At 42.2% G+C, this 20,887-nt stretch overlaps 2 protein-coding genes across 5 annotated transcripts in view; one reads left to right on the top strand and one right to left on the bottom strand.

Annotated features, from left to right (window-relative positions):
• LOC122995765 (histone-lysine N-methyltransferase 2B-like) overlaps positions 1-20,887 on the top strand; it is a 398,376-nt gene that overhangs the window by 127,276 nt on the left and 250,213 nt on the right. The window lies entirely within an intron of this gene.
• ncor1 (nuclear receptor corepressor 1) overlaps positions 1-20,887 on the bottom strand; it is a 59,937-nt gene that overhangs the window by 10,382 nt on the left and 28,668 nt on the right. For 3 of the 4 annotated variants that reach the window (XM_044370663.1, XM_044370662.1, XM_044370666.1), the window contains 14 exons: positions 19,366-19,496; positions 18,281-18,576; positions 15,372-15,437; positions 11,611-11,747; positions 11,424-11,520; positions 9,013-9,460; positions 8,774-8,897; positions 8,200-8,374; positions 7,344-7,511; positions 2,668-2,834; positions 1,861-1,975; positions 597-682; positions 304-472; positions 87-212 (listed from right to left, as the gene is read on the bottom strand). In XM_044370663.1, coding sequence (XP_044226598.1) covers positions 87-212; positions 304-472; positions 597-682; positions 1,861-1,975; positions 2,668-2,834; positions 7,344-7,511; positions 8,200-8,374; positions 8,774-8,897; positions 9,013-9,460; positions 11,424-11,520; positions 11,611-11,747; positions 15,372-15,437; positions 18,281-18,576; positions 19,366-19,496 — 2,305 coding nt within the window. The remainder of the gene's footprint in view (positions 1-86; positions 213-303; positions 473-596; positions 683-1,860; positions 1,976-2,667; positions 2,835-7,343; positions 7,512-8,199; positions 8,375-8,773; positions 8,898-9,012; positions 9,461-11,423; positions 11,521-11,610; positions 11,748-15,371; positions 15,438-18,280; positions 18,577-19,365; positions 19,497-20,887) is intronic. The other variant, XM_044370664.1, reaches the window with a different exon arrangement.

Below are 20,887 nucleotides of genomic sequence, written 5' to 3'. Positions count from 1 at the left end.
AGAGACAAACAAGTATAATCACTATCCTGATACAGAACAAACAAACCAGGACACATACAATATACTCATTGACACACGAGCAGTACCCTCAAATGGAGCTCCTTCCCTGCCAGGGTGTGCCCTGCCCATAGGTCCCTCCATCATGTCATAAGTGCGTTTCAGCTCATGGCCAGTTCTGGGGCTGCGGGTGTTTTCCCTGGGGTTCTTGATAGCTGTTGGACACATACATTCATGATCAGGTTTGTGTGCTTGGTGAAGAAATACATGACAGTTATTTGGTATATCAATAATCAAAGCACTTACCATCATAGGAGACGATGTGTCCACACTTGCCTTCAAAGACAACATGACCTTTAGCCAGCTGTTCTCCTCTGGCCTTGTCTGGGCTGTTCAAGTCCTCTGTGGCCAGCTTGGTGATTGTGCCCTTCAGGAGATCAGCAGCAATGCTCGACTGGGGCAGGGCTGGTGTGCCCTATTTTAGAAAAGAGTACAGATATAATGTAACACAAAAAGCATATATGACCGATGAAAAAGCACAATGTGTCCGTTATTTATCCAATTACTGCTTCTGCTTCTATAATTTCATCATTCATTACCTGAGTGATTGATCCTCTGAAAGCCAGACCCTCGCCCACCTTCCCTGGGTTGCCTCTGCCATCCTGTATGGATGGAACTGCAGCTCCTGGAGAGAGTTGTAGAAAGAGGAAAAGGAGAGTTTAGTCATGTGCTGCTGGTTTCATGTAGTGGAGTTGCACCAAAAGTTTGGCTTTGGTTGTAATTCTGGTTTAAGTGTCATGATTGAAATTTTAAAAAAATACAAATAGGGGAAAAGTTACTGAAACCACAAAAAATATATTCCTGCAGGCAATGTTTTGTTTTTGTTGTGACACAGCTTCCCACTGCTTGAATTATAGCTGTACAGCATGATCTTCCAAACAAAACATATGATAAACATGACCTTATATTTTTGGAAGCAACGGTATTTATAGGAGTGAGTTTTATGCAAACACATAATTAAAACATCTAAAGTGACGTAGAGGATCAGGTCAGGAAAACCTGTACTACCAGTCCTCACATCAGGTACCCCAGTGCTTTATCTGCAGGACCACTACCCTACGGGACAATAAGTTCCTATTGGTGTAGTATGTTGTAAGAACCTTTGATCAGAGACCAGAGAGACACTGTGTAAAGGTTCAGACATTTCTGTGTCACACGGAGCAGAAATAGCTTTTGATCTAGACTAGTGCCTCACTTTCTGTCAGTTCTGGAGTAACACAACAGAATTGTGCTTCAAAGACCCAAAGGATATTTTAATCATCAACCTTCTCTTGTAGTCAACATATCCTTGATTGTCCAGAACAATCTCCTTTGACGTATTAACATTACGCAACTGACAGCAAAGACACAGATTCACAAAAAGTGGATGCAATCCTGATCGACAATATACATGTGATATCAGATTAAAAGGTTATTCTAATCCATGTTCTCCCTTTCTTTATGAGATGATAGATGGATGGATGAAGCTTACTTTTTAGTCACCACAATAACTGGCAAAAAGTATGCAGAAGATTTTATGTATACCATTAGTGACTCATCTATCTTTAAATTTGTTTGAACACTGGTTAAATATCCATTATACAATTAAAGCTGGCTATAGAAAATCGTTATGATGCAGAGAGATGGAGCTTTATGGCCTTCAAATTATAATAATCCCTCGGAAGTGGTACTTAATGTCTGCCTACCTACATACAGGTCTGCTCTTGTTATTATGTCAGGATTGATTTCATTTGACTGTTGTCGAGTCTGTTTAAACTTCACAGTGACAATATAGTGTAGTAATGTGACTGTCTGCTGTCCTACCAGGCTTGTTGGGATCCTGTTGCCGAGGCAGACCCAGAGAGATGGAGCCCACAGTGCTCTTAGTCCCATCTGGCCCATAGACAGCGTGGGACGGCAGGTATGTGCCAGGAGTTCCCTGAAAAAGCAAAGAACACATTTCCAGGTCAGGTCACTGTGTTCACATGGTGAAAACTGTGAAAAAAAAACCATGGTGAAATTGGTGTCAAATTATGTTGATAATCTTTTATGTGTTACAGTAAATCATTTACAATGATGTGATAACAGCTAATAAACAAATCAAAAAGTCTTCATTTCCCTGACTAATGACTCTTTGACAATGGCCTTGGGACCCAAGATACCTTGGTAGAAATAATCAAGCCAACTGGGTCAACCCATCAAATTGTTTCTATTATGGATCACGGTTGAAATCTGGGTTACGCCGCTCCACATCTATCATGTTGCTACAAGTCTTTGGGTCAATTTTCTGGGAGTATAACTTACAAGGGATGGCATATAATAATTGAACAAACTGCATAACCATTTAAATGTTTAAAATTGCATTACAATCTTCCTTTGATAATTGGGTAAAAGTTTGGTAGTTGACAGAACAGTATTTTGTGCATCATGGTGTCTGTTGTGGAAAACATCATCAAACCCAGACGTGTTCATTCTAAATGAGAGTTCACATGAAAATTATCTTTTTTTAAAAATGCCAACACAGGTTTGTCAAAGCTCTGGTGTGAATGGCAGTGGTGCAGAAAGGTAAGAGGACAGTTGCTTCACTGGGTCCACCAGTTGAGCATTCCCATTATTCCTCTGGTGTCTTACCTGCGAGATGGAGCCTCCTTGAATGAAGGAGGGCTTGTCTGTGGGCTTGGTGGTTGGAATGAGTGGAGGAGGAGAGGGAATGTTGGGGGGTCGACTGGGTCTGCTGAAAGTCACGCGGACTCCATCTGGCATACTCTGGACCAGCTGATTGGGGGCAGGGTGGAGGACTGGTGGGAATATGAAAAAGAAAAAAAAAAAAGAAGACATCACTGATTACTGGCTAACAGTAATTGGACAATAAATACCTATCTGAACAGCAAATTAATCATTACTTTCCTCCCCCCAAAATTGCAAAACAAATCATATCAACAGCTCACACAGTAACCCAAACCCGTCTTCTAAATGTCTTCTGCCTGCCAGACAACTCAGTACCAATCCATCCAACATTAAGGGTTCCATTAAGCTCCATTTCCCAGCAAAGACTGCATGATAAAATATTCAGCTCGACTCTGACAGACTCCATTGAGTGGTGAAGTAAGCATTCAAGACCTCAGTTAATAGCCTGTCCTGAGCCTGAGATAACTTTGGCATGCCTGCTGCCTGCTTTACTGTCTCCTGGGAAAGCTGAGTAGACAAAATGGATCATAATCCACAAACACACATACACACACAGACCGGGAGTAACCTCCCTGCAGGGAGCGCGCCTCACGCTCTGCACTCTATAAAATCAAAAATGCAAATGGATGTGTGAGAGTTCCTCCAGCGGGCATTGACGTCATCATCCTGCTGGCTCATACAGGGACAGATAAGAAAACAAGCCACTCGATGACGAATTTATAAATCCCGGATGCAGGGAAACTGTGTGTCAAACATTAACATTCATGCTGCAGCTCGCCATCAGGGACAACAGCCTAATTCGTTAGGACATGTGAAATGTTTACCCAAAATGTCCAAAAAAAAAAAACACCCAAACTTTAGTCCAAATGTTATTTCCAGACCAACAGCAGCAATGGACTCTTAGGGAGGAGAAAAGGAGAAAAAAGGAAATGTTCTCCTTTACAGCTGTCCTCTAAAGTTAAATCTGTAAATGTACTACATCTTACTACAGTTACTGCAGGCAAATGAAACAATGAAATTAAAATTATCATCAAAAGATCAAAAAAGATCATCAAAATCAAAACTGGTTAATAATTTACGTAACACAGACACAGACGTAATAACACTGTCTGTGTCCCACAAAAACTCAGTGAACAAGAAGTGAATTCAGCTGAAAGTGGAGAAAATGATGTTGGATTCACTGTAGTCGTAAAACTAAACCCTGCTTGTTTGCCAGTCAGGGCTAAATGTAATGATTGAAAGATTCATAATTCATAATAACTACCTACAGAGGATATTTGGACTTGAAATGTAATACATTTACCAATGCAAGAGCATCAGTCAAAGTTAGGACACACTTTGTCATTCAAGGGAATGGGAAGGTGTGTTCAAACTTTTGACTGGTACTGTATATATGGAACTCTTATTTGATGGTTTCTGTTTTTTAGTTTAGTGTGCAGTAGTATGTGTCTGGTTCATTCACCAAACAACAACACAACATAGCATCTGTATTAAACAGGTACATGTATTTATAGCCATGTGTGCTCCTTTATGAGTTGTAGTAGCACATCATTTATTTTTTGATTTGTTCATTATAATAATGTTGTGTCATTGTCGCTGCTCCATGTTCATGCATTACATTCTGTGTAAAGTACAAGATTTTATTTTATTATCACACAGCTTTGAATTTTTTACTGTATGTTATATATAGTTAAGACTTTTTCCTTTTCAACTTTTAATCTATTGTGATCTTAGATTTTGTTATGAATTTATAGTTTTAACTGTGAGCAGCAGCCACCACTCCTGTGCCAGGCCCCTCTCCATTCATCTGTGCTAACTGCAGAAGAGACAGCCACTCCAGAGTGAGGCTGCACAGCCACAATCGCCAATGCAACAAAAACTGACGACCCTTCAGGCGCAATCCATAGTCAGCACTGACGGACGGATGCCTACTACTGTGGTTTTTACAAAACAAGTTTTTTTTAAACCTGCGTTTACACCATTAGGCCATGATTAATGGCATCACATTCAAACCCTTATGTACAGATCATAACAATTTGGGCAACTAGGACAACTTTGTTGTCATGACAATCCTGTCATGTCAAAAAAAGACCAAAAAATTATGACAATGGCAACTATTGATAGGCAGTGATTCATACACACCACCTCAGCCTCTTTTTGGTACAAGAAAAATGCTGTGCAAGGGCCAAGCTGTGTGCTACTGGTGGACACACCAAAAATATCTGACTCATGCATTGACGTACTCACTGCAGTTATAAAATCACCAAGCGTCTCTCTAGTATGTGATTATACCAGAGAGAGCTGGCTCATTCTTGTTTGACCTCTACTGTACTGGTACACGTGTACAAGCACACAGTCCATTCCTCTCATGCAGGGATCCAGGCTCCGCAGGGCCTAAAAAGCATATGTCAATAATGCTACCTGTTATAAAAAGTGTTATGCATCAACAAACCAAAAAGCATCCAACACACTCTTATAAAAGGTGCACACGAGCACCTAATATTAAATATGAGAACTGCACAGATAATGATACATTCTCAGAACAAAACTAAAAGAAAATAATTTATTGCAACCATTTTTCTGATTTAATGCTCAAGAGAAACTGCAGCAGAGGTTTCAAAATGTATTTCTCATGCCAGCTTAACATTGACTAAATGCATCCTGTACATGCTATAACCCCAATGTGGGTACATATACCTTCGGAAAAGAGGAAATTCAGCCTGACTCATCAAATGCACAAGTGCTCTAAAACACTGCCGAACCCAGAGTTAAAGGATAAAAGCTCCACAACAATTCTCTCTGCTCCAACTTGTGCTGGGCAGTATACCAATTCATCTGGTATACCTTTTTTAATTTCCTGTATGATAGGAATTTTTCATATACTGCCATACCAGTGCATAGCTGAAATAATTGGCGTAACTCTTCAATAGGTGGCAGAATATATAATCACTGCAAAGAGCGCTACAGTCGGGACAAGCTGTAGCCCTCTCAAATATTGAGAGGGGACCACTACTAACTGTGTAACCTTCTTACTAATGGTTATAACTTCATAACACAACGGTTAATAACCTACAATTAATTCTCTTTAACAGGGAAAAACACCATGGCACACAACAATTACAACACTAATAACTGTACATTTACAAATTATACAGCCGAACGGCATGCTGGGTACAGCTCTCTAGCTAGCTGGGTACAGCTCTCTAGCTAGCCGGGTAGCTCCGTTGATTCAAATTGAGACACGAGACCTCGCGTATAATGACGATTGTCGGGGCAGCCTCTGTCAGCCTCCTGCCAACGAAAGTAAACACAGGAACTAGCCGCCTGTAGCAGCATTATGGCTAACTGCACAAGACACTAAGTTACATCCGGGGAAGTTTTCACGTTGGTTTGTTTACTTCTGAGGCTGTAGATAGCTCAGCGTCTGTTCATGCTAGAGAGGTAGTAACTTAGTAGATGAAATAAAATGGTTCATGTCTGCAAGTTTCCAAATTGCAAGGATAAAATGACAAAGATACACACAAAGCTGAATGATAGAGACTTGATTACTGTAATTCCTCAAACAGTTATGTGTTGAAATCACATTTTTCCTATCACGTGGAACTGAACGTTTGGTCCAGCCAGCTTTGCTCTTTTCTTCCAGGTGAAACAGTCTCCAGGATGACAATATTGATAAACGCTGTAAATCCATGTGCAGTAGTTACACAGCTGGGACTACTCTCATCCGTGGACACTTCTAGATTTTCCAAGTCTGGCAGCAACAGGTCCGACTCTGCAGAAAAAGTTTTCCTCTTCAGGAGAGCAGGAACACCAGGAGTTTCTCTGAGGTAACCGCTGATATACGCTGACTTTCCTTACGGTCATTTTGCCCTTTTGGTTCCATTGTTCGTTTTTCTTCTTTCAGTTGTTTTATCTCCTCTCTGTGAACTCCGGCTCAAATAAATATGCTTGAGCATTCAAAGTGAAATGACTCATGATTGTCCTCATAATAGTCCGTGGGATAATCTGTCATTGCATTCATTTTTTTAAGTTTCATTACAGTCTAACCGCAGTGAAAGTGAGCCTCGTACATGTAAACAAAACAGCGTGCGTGGATAAATATGTGGGTGGTTTGGTTACCCGGCAAATTGCCCCGGATAAAGATCTCTATGCAATTAGCCATAATGCTTCTACAAGCAGCTAGTTCCTGTGTTTACTTTCAGACTCAGAAACTAACTGTTGAAGCAATTCATGTAAACTCCATGTACTCCTACAGTAGAATAAGCCACTATAAACCTACATTAAAGGTACAGTTGTGCAAAAAAAAAAAGTGATATACCGTAAAACCGCCTGAATGTTAAAAATCTGTGTATCTGTGATACACAGATACACATATCTGTGAGATATAGAAAAGCCTGTGAGAGTAAAAATATGGATATTAAAACATGTCATACTGCATTCAAATATAACTATATTGCCAACAGAGTCAGAAAAATGTGTCCATTGTCAAAAACAAGACTCCTTGGGAGTCAGGCGAGGCTAATTTGTATCAGCAAGGGAAGGGAGGATGGTGATGGGGAAGTCTGGGACAGAGCAGACAAGAAGGGGGAGGAGGAGGTGGTGAAGATGTGTGCTTTTACCTGGTGGCACACTGTAGCGGGATGCATTGGGGGCGTTGGGGTCAGGCTGGGGTGAGGCCTTGCTCAGCTCCCTGGGGGAGAGTCTGTAGGGAGAGCCTGGCCGACCAGAGAGGGTCTCCTGGTCCAGAGCCAACATCATGTCATAAGGCATGTAGGGTAAGGGCTTACCTGCAGTACACAGGCATAAGGACAAAGGGAAGACAACCACTATTAAAAAAAGAACTCAATGCCAGTGAGCATCGAGCTGACCTAGACTGGACGGGCCTGTACAACTAACACAGCCACCTGGACACACACCTGCTGAAACCTATGTAATAAATATCTTATGTCAAAGCTCAGCAGCTTAGTGACAGCTGCTTGTCTTTTCACAACACACCGACTAAAAGGTGCTAAAAGCTTTGCGAAAAAAAATCAAGCCATAATGCAGCTTGCCTAGTGCCTTTACCGCTCTCCCTTCTAATGTTCAGTGGCTGAACTATGTCTGACTGCCCAGAAGCAGAAAGTGTCCTTCTCTGACACGCTCAAGTCATACAACTTCAAAAAACACCACAATCCCCTTCTTCATCCAAAGACGATTCAAAAAAACGCATCAACGCAGGCTTCAGCTCAGTGTTTGCATCAAATGTAAAATAGGGTCAGCTAACTTCTTTGTCTTGGCTCAGGCTGAGCCACATTATGACAGTCCAGATCACCCTCAAACGTTTCCTAAAAAAAAAAAAAAAAAAAAAAAAGGCCTAAAAAATGCATTAGCTATAAATAGTCCACTGCTAGCAGCGACAGGGAACAAGGTTGACGGAACGATGAACAGGAGGAAGGGGAGATGAGGACAGAATGAGGATAGTACTTGTTCTCTTACCATCTCTGTCTAGTATGGTGGGGCTGCAGGTGAAGGGGGGCCTGCGCTCTAGGTCTCCCTGATCCTGCCTCTGCTTCTCCTCCTGATGCGCCGACTCATGCACTGCTTTAATCTGGTGCTGCAACATGGCAAAGCCACTAATGGGCACACCACCAGGGCCAAAAGGACCAGGCACCTAGAGGAGTAGAGGAGGGAAAATGTCCAGATGAGTTGGAATAAGTGAGATGTAAATGCATTTCCCTGCTTATCTTTAAAAGTTTACTTTTGATGGATAAAAGACACAACATAAAAGAAAGACTATACATCTTACACTTAAATAAAGACCTTGGGAGATAAAATATCCAGATTTGCAGATCCCAAAACGGGACACACCGTCAGCGCAGGACACGATGGAACTGATGGGTAAATACTACATAACTGCTTAGTAATTTAAAGGCTGAATGTGCTGGCCTATAGTTTCTAATCTTATCACGTTGCTGATAATGACTGAAGTGGGAAATGGTGTGGGCATGCTTTCAACCTGCTGCCTGCCTCCGTGCCAGTCTAAATGAATCAACCTGAAACTGTGACTAACCATGGGTGGGATGGCAGCTGCCCGCTGCTGCAGCTGCTGGATGTTGAGTTGGGTTTGCTTGGGTGAGGACACCAGTACCGAGCCTGGAGGGGTGAGCAGGGAAGGCTTTTCCATGGAGAATATTCTGCAGAGGCACAAGGAAGCATGAATCATGAACACTTATGTCCTGTACTTATAAAAAACACAATTACGTAGTGTCAAAATGAGAACATGAATGCAGCAGTAATGGAAAAACACACCTCTGTCTTTCAGGCTCTGCTTCCACATCCTCGTCAGCACTGCAGGTGGCGCTGGAGTCATTATCTGAGTGGAGCTCCCTGTGCCTCTCGCCATGATCTCCCTTTTCTCCTTTCTCCTTGATCTCAGGCTCCATCTTGACCTGAACCTCTCCGGTCTTCATGTCCACATCCTGAGGTTCGGTTTTGGGATGCAGTGAGCCTGCATAGGAAGCCATCCTGGCCCTTTCCTCCTGAGATCCAGTCTCACTCTCAGGGCTTTTCTCTTCCTTAACACAGAGTTCTCCATATGAGGGCTCCAGGGCCTTTCCATTGCTGGCCTGACCTTTGTCCTGGTCTGAGAACTGAGCATCTCCTGCAGCGCTGTCTGCCCTCTTGGAGTCACCAGACTTTGAGGAGTCAGCCTGAGAGGGGGAGGGGGCGCTCTCTGTATCAGAGCTGTTGTCACCACCTAAGGAAGCAAAAGAAGACAAATTATAACGTGTCATACAATGCATCAAACACTGAGGAATTTATAGGCAGTCTTTAACAAGACTTTCAGGCCAAATTTAACTCCATTTAAATAAAAGACACCTTATATAGAATAATTTTAAATATCTACATACTGACTTCTGTAAAAAAAAACATATTTGAACATGTTTATGAATCAATAAATAACCCCAGAGAAACATGGTCACAATCACACAGGCTCCATGTAATAATCCAAAAAAGATGCAAACACTGTGTTAACATCAGCTGCAGTTGGTATACAGACCTGACCAGCAACAAACTTTGAGACAAACTCATACTTGCTCATCTCCAAAATACACGTGAGAGAAGCAGAAATTTGACATGAGGACTGTTAACTGATAAAGTTGCTGCGAATTTATGCCTAAAACATTTCTTTCCTAGAAATCCCTCCAGAATTTATCCATCGTCACGTTTTCATTTGGCACAAACGTATTGGCGAGTTCCTACTGTATCTAATCTATGACCATTTTTTGTTTATTCAATTATCTTGCTTTATACCATTAAGGTCTGCTTATGTTAAGACCAAGGCCTCCAAGATAGAGCAAAACAGCTTTTCAAGATAAAAACTAATCATTTGTTTCTTTTACACTTGATTTTAGATATCTCTGATGTCACACACATACAGTTTAGTGTCCGACAAGACACTGAACAAACTGCAACTTATAAGTAATAAGGAAACATTTACTCAGATAAAAACTGTGTATTTAAAAAATCTCTATGCCTCTGTTGGTTTGCATATTGTCTAGCGCTGCAGTGGTTGCCATGGTGATGGTAGTCCAGATGCTATGTCTATGCAAAAACAATTTGCAGATGCATTAAATGTATCAAACTAAAATCAGAGACGTGGCATTACTAAACATCCGAACGACAAACATCACAATGCTTGTGAGCACATGTTAATAGAGCTGTGCTAATGCCTCCTCTGGTTTTATGTGGTCTACTGTAGAATGTGTATTATGTGTGATCCACAAGCTGCAGGTCACCAAGGCCTCTAAAGAGCAGTTTGGGTTTCCATGAGACAGAGAGAAAGTCAAATAAACATGACAGAAAGCCTTGTGACCTCCTGCTGTCGCCATTGCTATCATGTGAAGTGGAGGCTGTTTAAATGATATAGAGCTCTGCTAAGCGTGACAACTGTGAAACAAACATTAAATCGAATTGTTGTTAAAAAAAAAAAAAAACTTGTGAACCGATTTTATAAACCAGTACTATTCAGCGCTAATCATACAACATCCACAATAATCTGTCTCTGTAGGTAACACTGTATCTTTTTCACAGTTGGATTCCTTCACCGTGTAATGCCAGCAAAGATAAGGGCTTCTGGAGAGGAGGGAGGTGGATAGACAGGCAGGCTTGCTGGATCAAACAAGTGGACCAGCACTTTGTGTTCAAAGAGCAGGCTTTCTTGAGTCTTCAAAGCCAAGAACTGTTATGCAACAGGCGCCCATGTAGTCAGAATTAGTTCATATCTTTTATCTCTTCCTCTCCCCCCCCCCGTCGCTCTTTTCATTTGATCCTTTTTTTTTTTCCTCTCGTTAAAAACTACGGCCAGACGAGAGCAAGCACGTTGCCATCAAGTCAAATAAAATCCTATATGACAATTCAGAGGGCATTTTAGTCTTCCCTGCTTTCCACTGTACTTATCACTGAATACTTGCTCTCTTTGTCCTCTTTACTTAACACTTAGTAATGAAGCTCCACAAGCTATAGGCAAGGACAAAAAGATGGATACAAACACCAGCTTGCTGTATATCCTTCACCCAGTTTGCTCTAGGACTCGCACCTCCGATAAACAGGATGAAAAGTCCAAAACAAATGAGTTTGGGCGTGTGTGTGTGTGTGTGTGTGTGTGTGTCTGTGTGTTCAACGATGTTCACATGCTACCTATCATCCATCTCACTGACCTTCACTGTCATCTGCGTTGTCCTCATCATCATCATCAGGTGATGGTGTGGCTAGACCTTCACCTTGAGACCTATCAGCACGAGCCCGCCGTGTGTCCTGGGAACCAGAGAGACACAGTGAATTATAGTTACAACAGTCTGTCGATGACAGACCGTAACAGAGAGCAGATGACAGCGACTAGCTTACCTGCTTATGCTGCTGGAGCAGGTTGTCCAGGTTGTGGCGTCTCTTGTAATTGAAATAGAAGTTCTTGCACTGAGCCTCACTTTTGGTGCCCACCATTTTGGCGATGGCTGTCCAGTTTCGGCCGTGCTCAACTAGCCCTGGTGCGGGACAAAGAGAGGCAATTCACTATTTAAGATTTACGCTTAATAGGATACAAATTAATTAGGCTGAAATCACTTGTCATGTCTGATAATATAAGCTAAGTCTATACTGAACTACTCAGACTAATTAAAATGATTTCATCCACTGTATTTAAACAGGATTAAACAGAAGTGAAGGTATCTAAAAGGAACAGCCGAGTGGTATAGCCAAGCCGTAAAAACCTAGTTTGACACGGACATACTTTGACATTTTATCCTTTTATTTCCAATTATTGCTTCATGCTGCGTCAGTGTCATAACTATGATTCAAGAAGACGATCTCTATGAATTCTTAATGGTCTCTATTAAGAATCAAAAGCTGCTGTAGTTGTTGTTATTAATATTATTGGTATTACTGCAAATTTACACTATACTCCCGGGGTCCCTGTGGTTTGCCGATGGTCTTCCCCATCCTGATCAACTCTAAGCCGAGCACACAATCAGCTTTGATCGTCTCAAAACACTTTGAAACAACTCTGCCGAGCAGCAGTGAACCGGAAGACTGCCATTTACCTTTGACATTAGGGCGTCTTTTCTCTAAATCCTGTAACCCCCGTGACCTCCCCTCCCTCTCAGCCCGACTGAGATGAGGGATACTGGCAGCTTGACAAATCACCACAGAGCTAAACACAAAGCACCATTACTGCTCCAGTTAAATAAGGGAATGAGGGCATTAGGACTGTCCAGACTCATGTCTCATTTGGAGTTATCTAAACCTGCAGACAATTAAATAATGTCAGGCAGGATGGTCTTGTGTATCTTGTGACATATAGTAGACACCTAAAGACAGCATATACTAACAGCTCCTAGCCATACACACAAGTTAAGCTGCTTACACTCTCAGATCTCCATGTAGCCTCATTCTGTTTCGACCACTATGGCAACTTCATTTAGCATCCTAACTGTAAATGCTCATGCACATCTTCAGTTTCTTATAGGCAGGTGCGTAGGAGGAAATATCCGTAGGCAAGAGAGGAGAGAATTCCAGCACATTGTCCTTTTACTTGCAATAAACTTAATAAAAAATAAGTTAAAAAAAGACTTTGAAAAATCAGGTAAAAACCTGAACAAAACATTGTATCGTTAATAAAGTTTATTGCCAGTGAAAGGACAGCATGTAGGAATTCTCTCTTCTCCAACTTCATCGAGCAGCCATGAAAGTACACAAAAACGTTCTTGCATGTCAAGATCACTGTCAGCAGGAACCTCCAAATAACCTTCACGGTGTTCCCAAATGTTTCATAGCACTGCACGCAACACATTCAACAGGCAATAGTTCTTGTTGTGGTGCCCCTACCTTCACCTTCATATCTAAAAGCTTTTCTAAAGATTTAATTGTCTAAATCTTTACGCTTGGTTACTCAACCGTCCTGACACTGTTGTCACATGACGAATGACGTGATACTCGTGATGCAACAGTAAATAGAGTGACACAGAAACTGAGAAATTATCGAGCTAAATGATCACATGTTTAACTTCTTCGATCCTGCCAGCTCTGACAAGAGTTAGAGCTGGCAGTATTAGTATTACAGGATTACCATGGCAACAATCTACCAATTCATATTGCGAACACATCCTTGACAAAAGTCCTTGACAGAGCTAAGTCGATTTTATCGTCTGAATTTTGAAGTCTTGATTTGGTATATATATATATTAGTATTGTAAGGAATACCTCTCAATGTGATTCAATGTAACAGCTCTGCACTACAAAGCTGCATTTGTGAAGCTTGTGGAGTGGAATAATATCTATGGTCATGTATTAGATCACATCCTGGTGCTGTTACAGTAGATGCATTATGTTGTAAGGTGTTCTAAATTATTTTTTGTCAAAATAATGTATTTGCAGCAAGTGTCTTTGTCTGGAGCTGTAATATGTCCAACTTCACTGTTTGCATGCAAACAAATCAAGATAATGTAAAAGAAAAGTATGAGCAACCCTAAAAATATCACTATTAGGCTGTAATATATAAGCTGGATATGGCAAGATCTTGTTTGCTCAGGAAAGCTTGATGTTGATCTGTTATATTTCTGACTTGCTTTAGAGTATGACTGAATCAATGAAAAATAACAACAAATGTGTAAAGTATAGTTCTAGCTGGTTCATAACAGTTCAATTAGATTGCAGGTGTGAAATTGCACCAACGACAACAGAGAACGGTTCTTTTCAATTTCCCCTCATAGAGCTTTGTTCCTTCCCCCTGAGGGGAAACTTGATAGATTGATTGAAACTACGAGGGCTGGGATGTGAAAGCCTTATATTAAAACAGAGACTTATACAGATCAACAGTTTACAACTGTGACTTGTAGAAGGGAACGGTGTTCACTGTGCTCGCATGACCAGCCATGCGTGACCACATAGCATAAAAGTGATTTCTGAACCTGCTTTGTCATATAACTACAAGAGGTCGTGCAGGTCTCCTTGTGGTACACTAATCCACGGACATATCTGGCATAGAGGTCTGAATGCCTGAGGAGATCATAGCAGCAACGTTTTTTTGTTAAGGGAGCAAATCTCTACCCGAGAGAGTCTTAATTAATCCCCATTAATCCTTTCATTTACTCCCTCCAGTCTATGGGTCTTGGGGCACTCACGGAAGAGCCCATACCAACAAAGCCACAAAGCAAAAAGGGTAGAGTGGGCACGCTTGAATGGCATATGACCTGACTAATGACCGAAGCAGTACAGTCTAAGGTCCCGATCAGACAGAACGCTTTTTGCAGGTTGCAAAAGGTGAGACACACCGCACTGACTTTTTTGTCTTACAATTTAAAAAAAAAAAAAAAAAGCAGCTTGCCGCGTCTTTTTTTTTTTTTTTTTTTAATTGTTGCTAGGCAACCACCAAATCACCACCTGCCTCTCAATTCATCTGATTGGACAATGGGAAAAACGCAAATGACGTTGGGCACTTTGCTCTGCTCTGAGTTGAAGTTTTTTCAACTCGAGGCGTTCAGGGCGCTGCTGCAAAAAAACACGAGGCGCACAGAGCACAAAAACGCCAAGCGCTCAGCAACACAAAAGCAACGAGCAAAAAGCTTCACTCTCATTGAAAACAATTAGAAAAAGCTGGCACAGGCTGCTAAAAAGCGTTCTGTCTGATCAGGGCGTAAGAGCAGGCACAGTATGCAATAAATATTTCGAAGAATTTAAGAGACCATGGTCTGACAAAGTGTTCGAATGTGAATAATAGATAGTGATCTTTGGAGGAAGCTGCAACTGTCACGCTCTGTTGCTTCATGGATGGCCTTAATAGATCACTTCTGAGAAGCCAGCAGAGCAGTGCAGCTAAACGGAAAAAAAAAAAACTCCCTGAAACCTTTCATGGGTCTCTGACAACTTCCAGTAAAGCACCAGTACAAGTTTCTATTTGTGTGGATGCATGTGCACATTCATTCCTGTGTGCATGTAAGAAACAGGCAGGGCGAAGCAACATCAGATAATCAGAAGGGAAAGAGAAAGTCGAGGAGGCGTGGGGGGAGGGGGGGAAGGGGGGGCAAGGAAAGATCTTAAAAATTCACAGCAACGCAGAGATAGAAAGGAAGGACAGAGAGATAAAGTGAGAGAGAAATGAAATGAAACACTACCTTTTTTGGCGACCTCCATCTCCTCCTCGGTCCAGCGAGAAGTTTCTCCGGTTTCACCAACACCAGCTAAATCACAAAGAAAAGAGAAAGCCCCATCAGCACTGACAGAAAGAGAGAGAGAGAGAGAGAGAGAGGGAGAGGGAGAGGCAGACAGATATGGAGAGTGACAGTCCTCTCTCCAGCCGTCTCCTTCTCATGGCCACTAATCTAATAATCTGTTTACATTCAGGGGCTGCTGAGACCTGCTCCCTCACTTACACTCTCGCTCTAGCTCACTCTCCTCCTCTCACACTCTCACACTCTCATTCTCTCTCCCTCTCCCTCTCTCTCTCTCTCTCCCCTTCCCCACAGCCCAGAACAAGCCCTCCTCCTCTCTAATCCACAAGGGGAGGGCCTTGGTCAGCTGATGTAGCGCCAGACAGTGGAGGAGTTGAGAGCTGTGCCTCCCTCTTTGGGAAATGGCCTTGGATGGAGACAAACAGACAGATAGAACAGCCAGCCCAAAACCCTCCCACCCCTTCTACTGTGACACTGCGCATCGCGCATCACACACACACACACACACACACACACACACACACACACACACACACACACACACACACACACACACACACACACACACACACACACACTCCTCCTTCTTGCCTTGGCATGGCTACACAGTTCTACACCCCCCACAAAATTCACAGAAGTGCACAGTTATGTGGAGGGGGCCGAGTGAACTCTAGCCCACTCTCCTCCATGGCACCCACTGAGACAGTGTAAACATTTGGACTAATATAGCTGCAGATGTACCCTTGACATTAACAGGAGGCTTGCCCCCCCCACCCCCCCCCCCACCCACCCACCCACCTCGAAGATGAGGAGATCAATTCTCACTGTTTAGACGGCTCCTACCAAAGGTCCCCCGGCCACACAGTCTGTTACAGTTAGTTAAACAAATGTCGACTGGACTAGGCTTCCTTCTCCAGTTGCAAAACTCACATGTTCTCCCCGTGACAGTTTAGGCCCCTCTGGGGTGGTCATTAATCTCTGGGCTATGAAAACAGACGGGGCGTCTGCCTACAGCGCAGCATCTCACCTCATGACAGGAGCCCTCCTCCTACACACACAGACACACACCCCATCCCCCACGGCTTCAAGTAAGATCTAACCACCACCTTTTGCCCCCACTGAATCAGCAGCTTCCTCAACTTGCCTGGCACCGTTTCAACTGGGCAAGACTGACTGATAGCTACCCTTTAGCACCTAGCCAGCTTACTTCTAAGAAGCACCATAGCTGCAGGGGTTACAACAGGGCAAGCAAACAGACACACACAAAATCCACAGTGTAGTCGCTAAGAGAAATTACAGTTGACACAGTCCTACGTAAACCGTGATACACCCAGAACATAGCCAGAAAGGTCAGGGGGTGTATAGGATGGAAGGACACACTGCAGGTTAATTAATCACATTGTAGGGCAGATCTTGCATAACTTAGACTGTTGAGAGGTAGAGCTCAACAGACAGCAGAGGGAGCAGGTGGCGGAGGAGCACAACACACTTACAAAACAGTGAATTAATGATACAGATTAGCGTCACAATGAGCTTAACACACAGGGATACTTGAAAACCTGAGCTGCCACCGTCAGAGTGACAGACTTCAAAGGGTGGAAGAGTACAAGTGCGTGACTGAGTACCATGACAACAGCTCTACCAGTGCAGTGCATTGCCATGGCGATGGACAGACTACACAGAGCTTCCTGAGTGAAACGCAGTGCAGGACAGAGTCTGTCTGACACTTAACAATGAGCGCCTGAACCTCCTGAACCAACTGTCCACTTTCAGGCTAAAAACAGCTCATGAACACATTTGCCAAGTCTGCTTATTATAAGCTACTTTGGGCTTGTTTTTCTGTTAAGTCGCTTACAAATATTGGTAGTTGCAGGTTGCGTTTTTTTTGGACTCGTTTCTGTTATATGCAACTTCTTAACTTTCATTTTCATTCATTCATTATTCATTCCTCTTTTTTTTTGATGGCCCATTGGTTTTGTTCAACTCATTCAACTAATTACAGTATTCCTGAAACGGCTGCTAATGAAATGCAAAATAAATTCAAACACATATTGTGTATATAAATTAATCAAGCGGCCTCTCTCACGATGTCGTAGGTAAGGTCGCCTGTTTTGAGCTTTTTGTTTTTTTGGACAGCCAAGTCACTCCTCTTGGGCTTGTTTCCATGGTTGCTTGTTGCTCTTGTGAGATCTGGCAACACTGCGTATGAACCTTCACATTTTAAAGAGGGACAAAACTAGCAGAGCATTATTCTGATGCGCCTCTTAACCTTGTTTCAGGTGTGTGTTTGGTGTGTGCTATTTCGTTCTTTTCGCTCATAACTCAGCAAAAAGAAAAACAGCCTGAACACTGTCCCTTACACAAGGGATGCTAATGTTTCATGCTAGGGTTTGATGCTAAAATCAAAAATCAAAATCAATGCTAACTAAGAAACAACACTGAACTTTAAATGATTGCAATGTGTAATCTTTCCATATATAAAAATGTATATGAGCTGAGTTTAGACTCACACTTTGTGTCAAAGACTCAAGGCTGTTTGGGTGACTGCACCACAATGTGGCTTGCAAATAAACTCAAGATGCTGACCCAACCGTCTAGAAAATGTGTGATGTTTGGTGCCTAGCCAAAACATATAATAACATTACTGCTAATACAACTTGAATAAGCTTTGGATACTTTCATGCTGCTGAATCACAAATCTGATCTCTGTTATGCATTCTTTCCTGCAGATAGTTTGTCATGATTTTTTTTTTTTTTTGGGTGAACTCTCTAACAATTAATTCTGGGTCAGTAAGTTGTTCCTATGTTGTGAAAATATATTTTTAAAAACACCCTCCGGAGAGCATCCCCACCTTTATTAGCATCCATGGAAGCTACTGGAGTCTGGGGTTTTGCAGGCTCCTTCATGGCCTTCTGTGCGGGGTCGGCTTTAGGGAGCTGCGGAGGATCTGGCAAGGCAGGCTCAGGGGCATGGGGAGGTGCTTCCTCAGCCGCCACAGACGCAGCCTCATTGGCCATGGAGCGTGTGGTGATCCTTCCCTTACGGCGGCCCTGGCTGTTGGCAGTCTTCCTGCCACGCGGCGTGTTTTGCTCCTTTCCGTCCTCGTCCTCCCCACCGTCACACTTGTCTTTGTCCTTGCCAATGTCCCTGTGGTTTTTGAGGGAAAAACGCAGCTTTTCAGACTGTTAGGATAGAAAATATCTATCCCCTTTTGATTCAGCAATAACAGGCCCTTTTTGTAATGTGCTCTCTTCCTCCACGAATGAACACACAAGAGAAGTATTTCAAAGTTTGTCTACAATCAAGTTGAAATGTTAACAAGTTGTTCTGTCTGTTAGCCAAAAGCCAAAACAGACGCTACTGTCCCCGTTCCAAGTCTTCTCTGGACCATGAACATGCCATCACTCTACAAAGGACATGGGGACATGAAATTTTCTTATCACCACTTCCGATGTTCATTTATTACTTTATGAGGCAATACAAAACCAAAACAGAACTTGCATTAGGTTTATCATTAACTCAATACTTTGAATCGTCTATTCCAAAACACTACTTGAATCTTACAACATGAGGTCAAGGTCACTTTCTGGGCTTGCACCATTAAACCTGAATGTGACGCCAGCTTTTTTCAATTCCTCCATTTCAATGTCAGCAGGTTAGATCCAGGAAGTAAAAGCTACAGTCATGTCATTTGTTTATAGGTTGGAGGAATATTGTTGATACACACAACTGTAACTCTACAGGCTTGTTTGAACATAACAGGAGAAATGTTTCCAATTTAGCTTTCAAATACTAGCATGAAGACACATAAGACACCCTGTCTCTGAAATAATCACTGTGTACGGACCAAAGACTGGCACAGAGAAGGAGGTAGCGTTACCTGCAGGGCCGAACGGAGTAAAGAGACACCAGGACAAACAACTATTCATAACTCACCTAGAATCCTCCTTTTCATCTTTCTCTTCCTCGTCCTTCTTTTCCTCGTCCTCTTTTTTCTCAGACTTCTCAGATTTTTCCTCTTCGTTTTTGTCGTCTGACTTGTCTTCTTGTGAGGGACGTGTTATTTGCTGGAGGCAAAACACAAAGGGGAAATATTTAGTTGTTGCTCCTTGAAACATTAAGAAAAGGTCAATGTGTAGATAAGTGAAAGTGACAGATAAACGTTCAAATTCAGCAGGCGCTCTGTAGTAAATCATTATGTGTCTGAAATCTACTGGCGACTTTCATATTTTAACCAGTGTTTGGCTGGTGGCTGGTGCTAATTTCCCACACTGTCATCAATGCTTTCATTCAAATGTAAAAACCCATGCTGTAATGCATTTAAAATGGTAATCCAGCTGATCTCCATTTAGTGATCAAACAACCACCACAAGCATTTTATTTTTCTTTTTTTTTCCTAAAAGGGCTACATCTTAATATATTCACCAGTCTGATAATGTTTTACTATGACACAGAATACATCACATACTTATTGCAAGCTTGTATATCTGTCACAGTCTACATATGAAAGGAGAGTATCTGAGCTTTGGTTGCTTCAACCTTTACTACACTACACTTCTCCTGAAATTTGTCCATACTTCCTGATCCAGTCTCCCCGCATGCTAACAAGCAGTAGCATCTCCTAATGGTATAGCAGTGTTTGCATTGGCCCTGTGAGCCCAGAGGACCATTTAAAAATTGTACAACAGAAAATAGGCCTGAACAGTCTGCTTAAATATTCAGTTTGATAAGAACAAAACAGATTAGATGAATTGCAGAAACGTATAATGCCATCTGGTTATTAGACTTCCTGTTTTCAAACTGCACTATTTCCTCAGAACTAGTGCAAAATCAAATATTATGATTAGATAGAAGAGGAAGAGCCCAGTCATACACCCTGTGCAGACAGGTTTAAGGCTATGCCATATTTTGATCATTTTCATAAACACATAGACACAAACAAATCATATTGCAGACTGCTCTCTTATCTTTCTGCTATAATTACAAAATTAATTTGGAGTGTGGCCAGTTCTTATTTGTCTCACTAACAGAGGAAGGGGCTTGACCATGACCCTCGTGCAACAAAGTAGAAAAGAGGATAATCTCACTATTCTAAAATTTAAAGTGTAGAGGCCGAGTTCAGATCGATATTACTGCCTTCACAAGTTAAGAGTGAAATCATCATTCAAATGAGAAATTTCAAAAACAGGTCCGACAGAGTGATTGAGGACAGAGCAACATTCTTTATCATCACTGCTGGCGTGGTACACCACAGAATGCTTCCTCCTGCCTGTTCCATGAAAGCGCTGTGCTGGAACAAGTCTGGCTATGCCAAGCCAAACATCCCATGCTGGTACCAGATGGGGCCAAGGAATGTGCTTCACTCAATAGTAAAGGCAAAAGATATGGACTGAGGCAAAGAGAGGAAAGACAGGGGTATAACCTGAAAAAAAAGAGGGTTGTGGCCACTTGTCTATTT

This window comes from Thunnus albacares, chromosome 13 (genome assembly GCF_914725855.1).
Source record: "Thunnus albacares chromosome 13, fThuAlb1.1, whole genome shotgun sequence".
NCBI classification, from domain to species: domain Eukaryota; kingdom Metazoa; phylum Chordata; class Actinopteri; order Scombriformes; family Scombridae; genus Thunnus; species Thunnus albacares.
The sequence above is the reverse complement of the archived record's forward strand: the minus strand, read 5'-3'. Positions and strand labels throughout refer to the sequence as shown.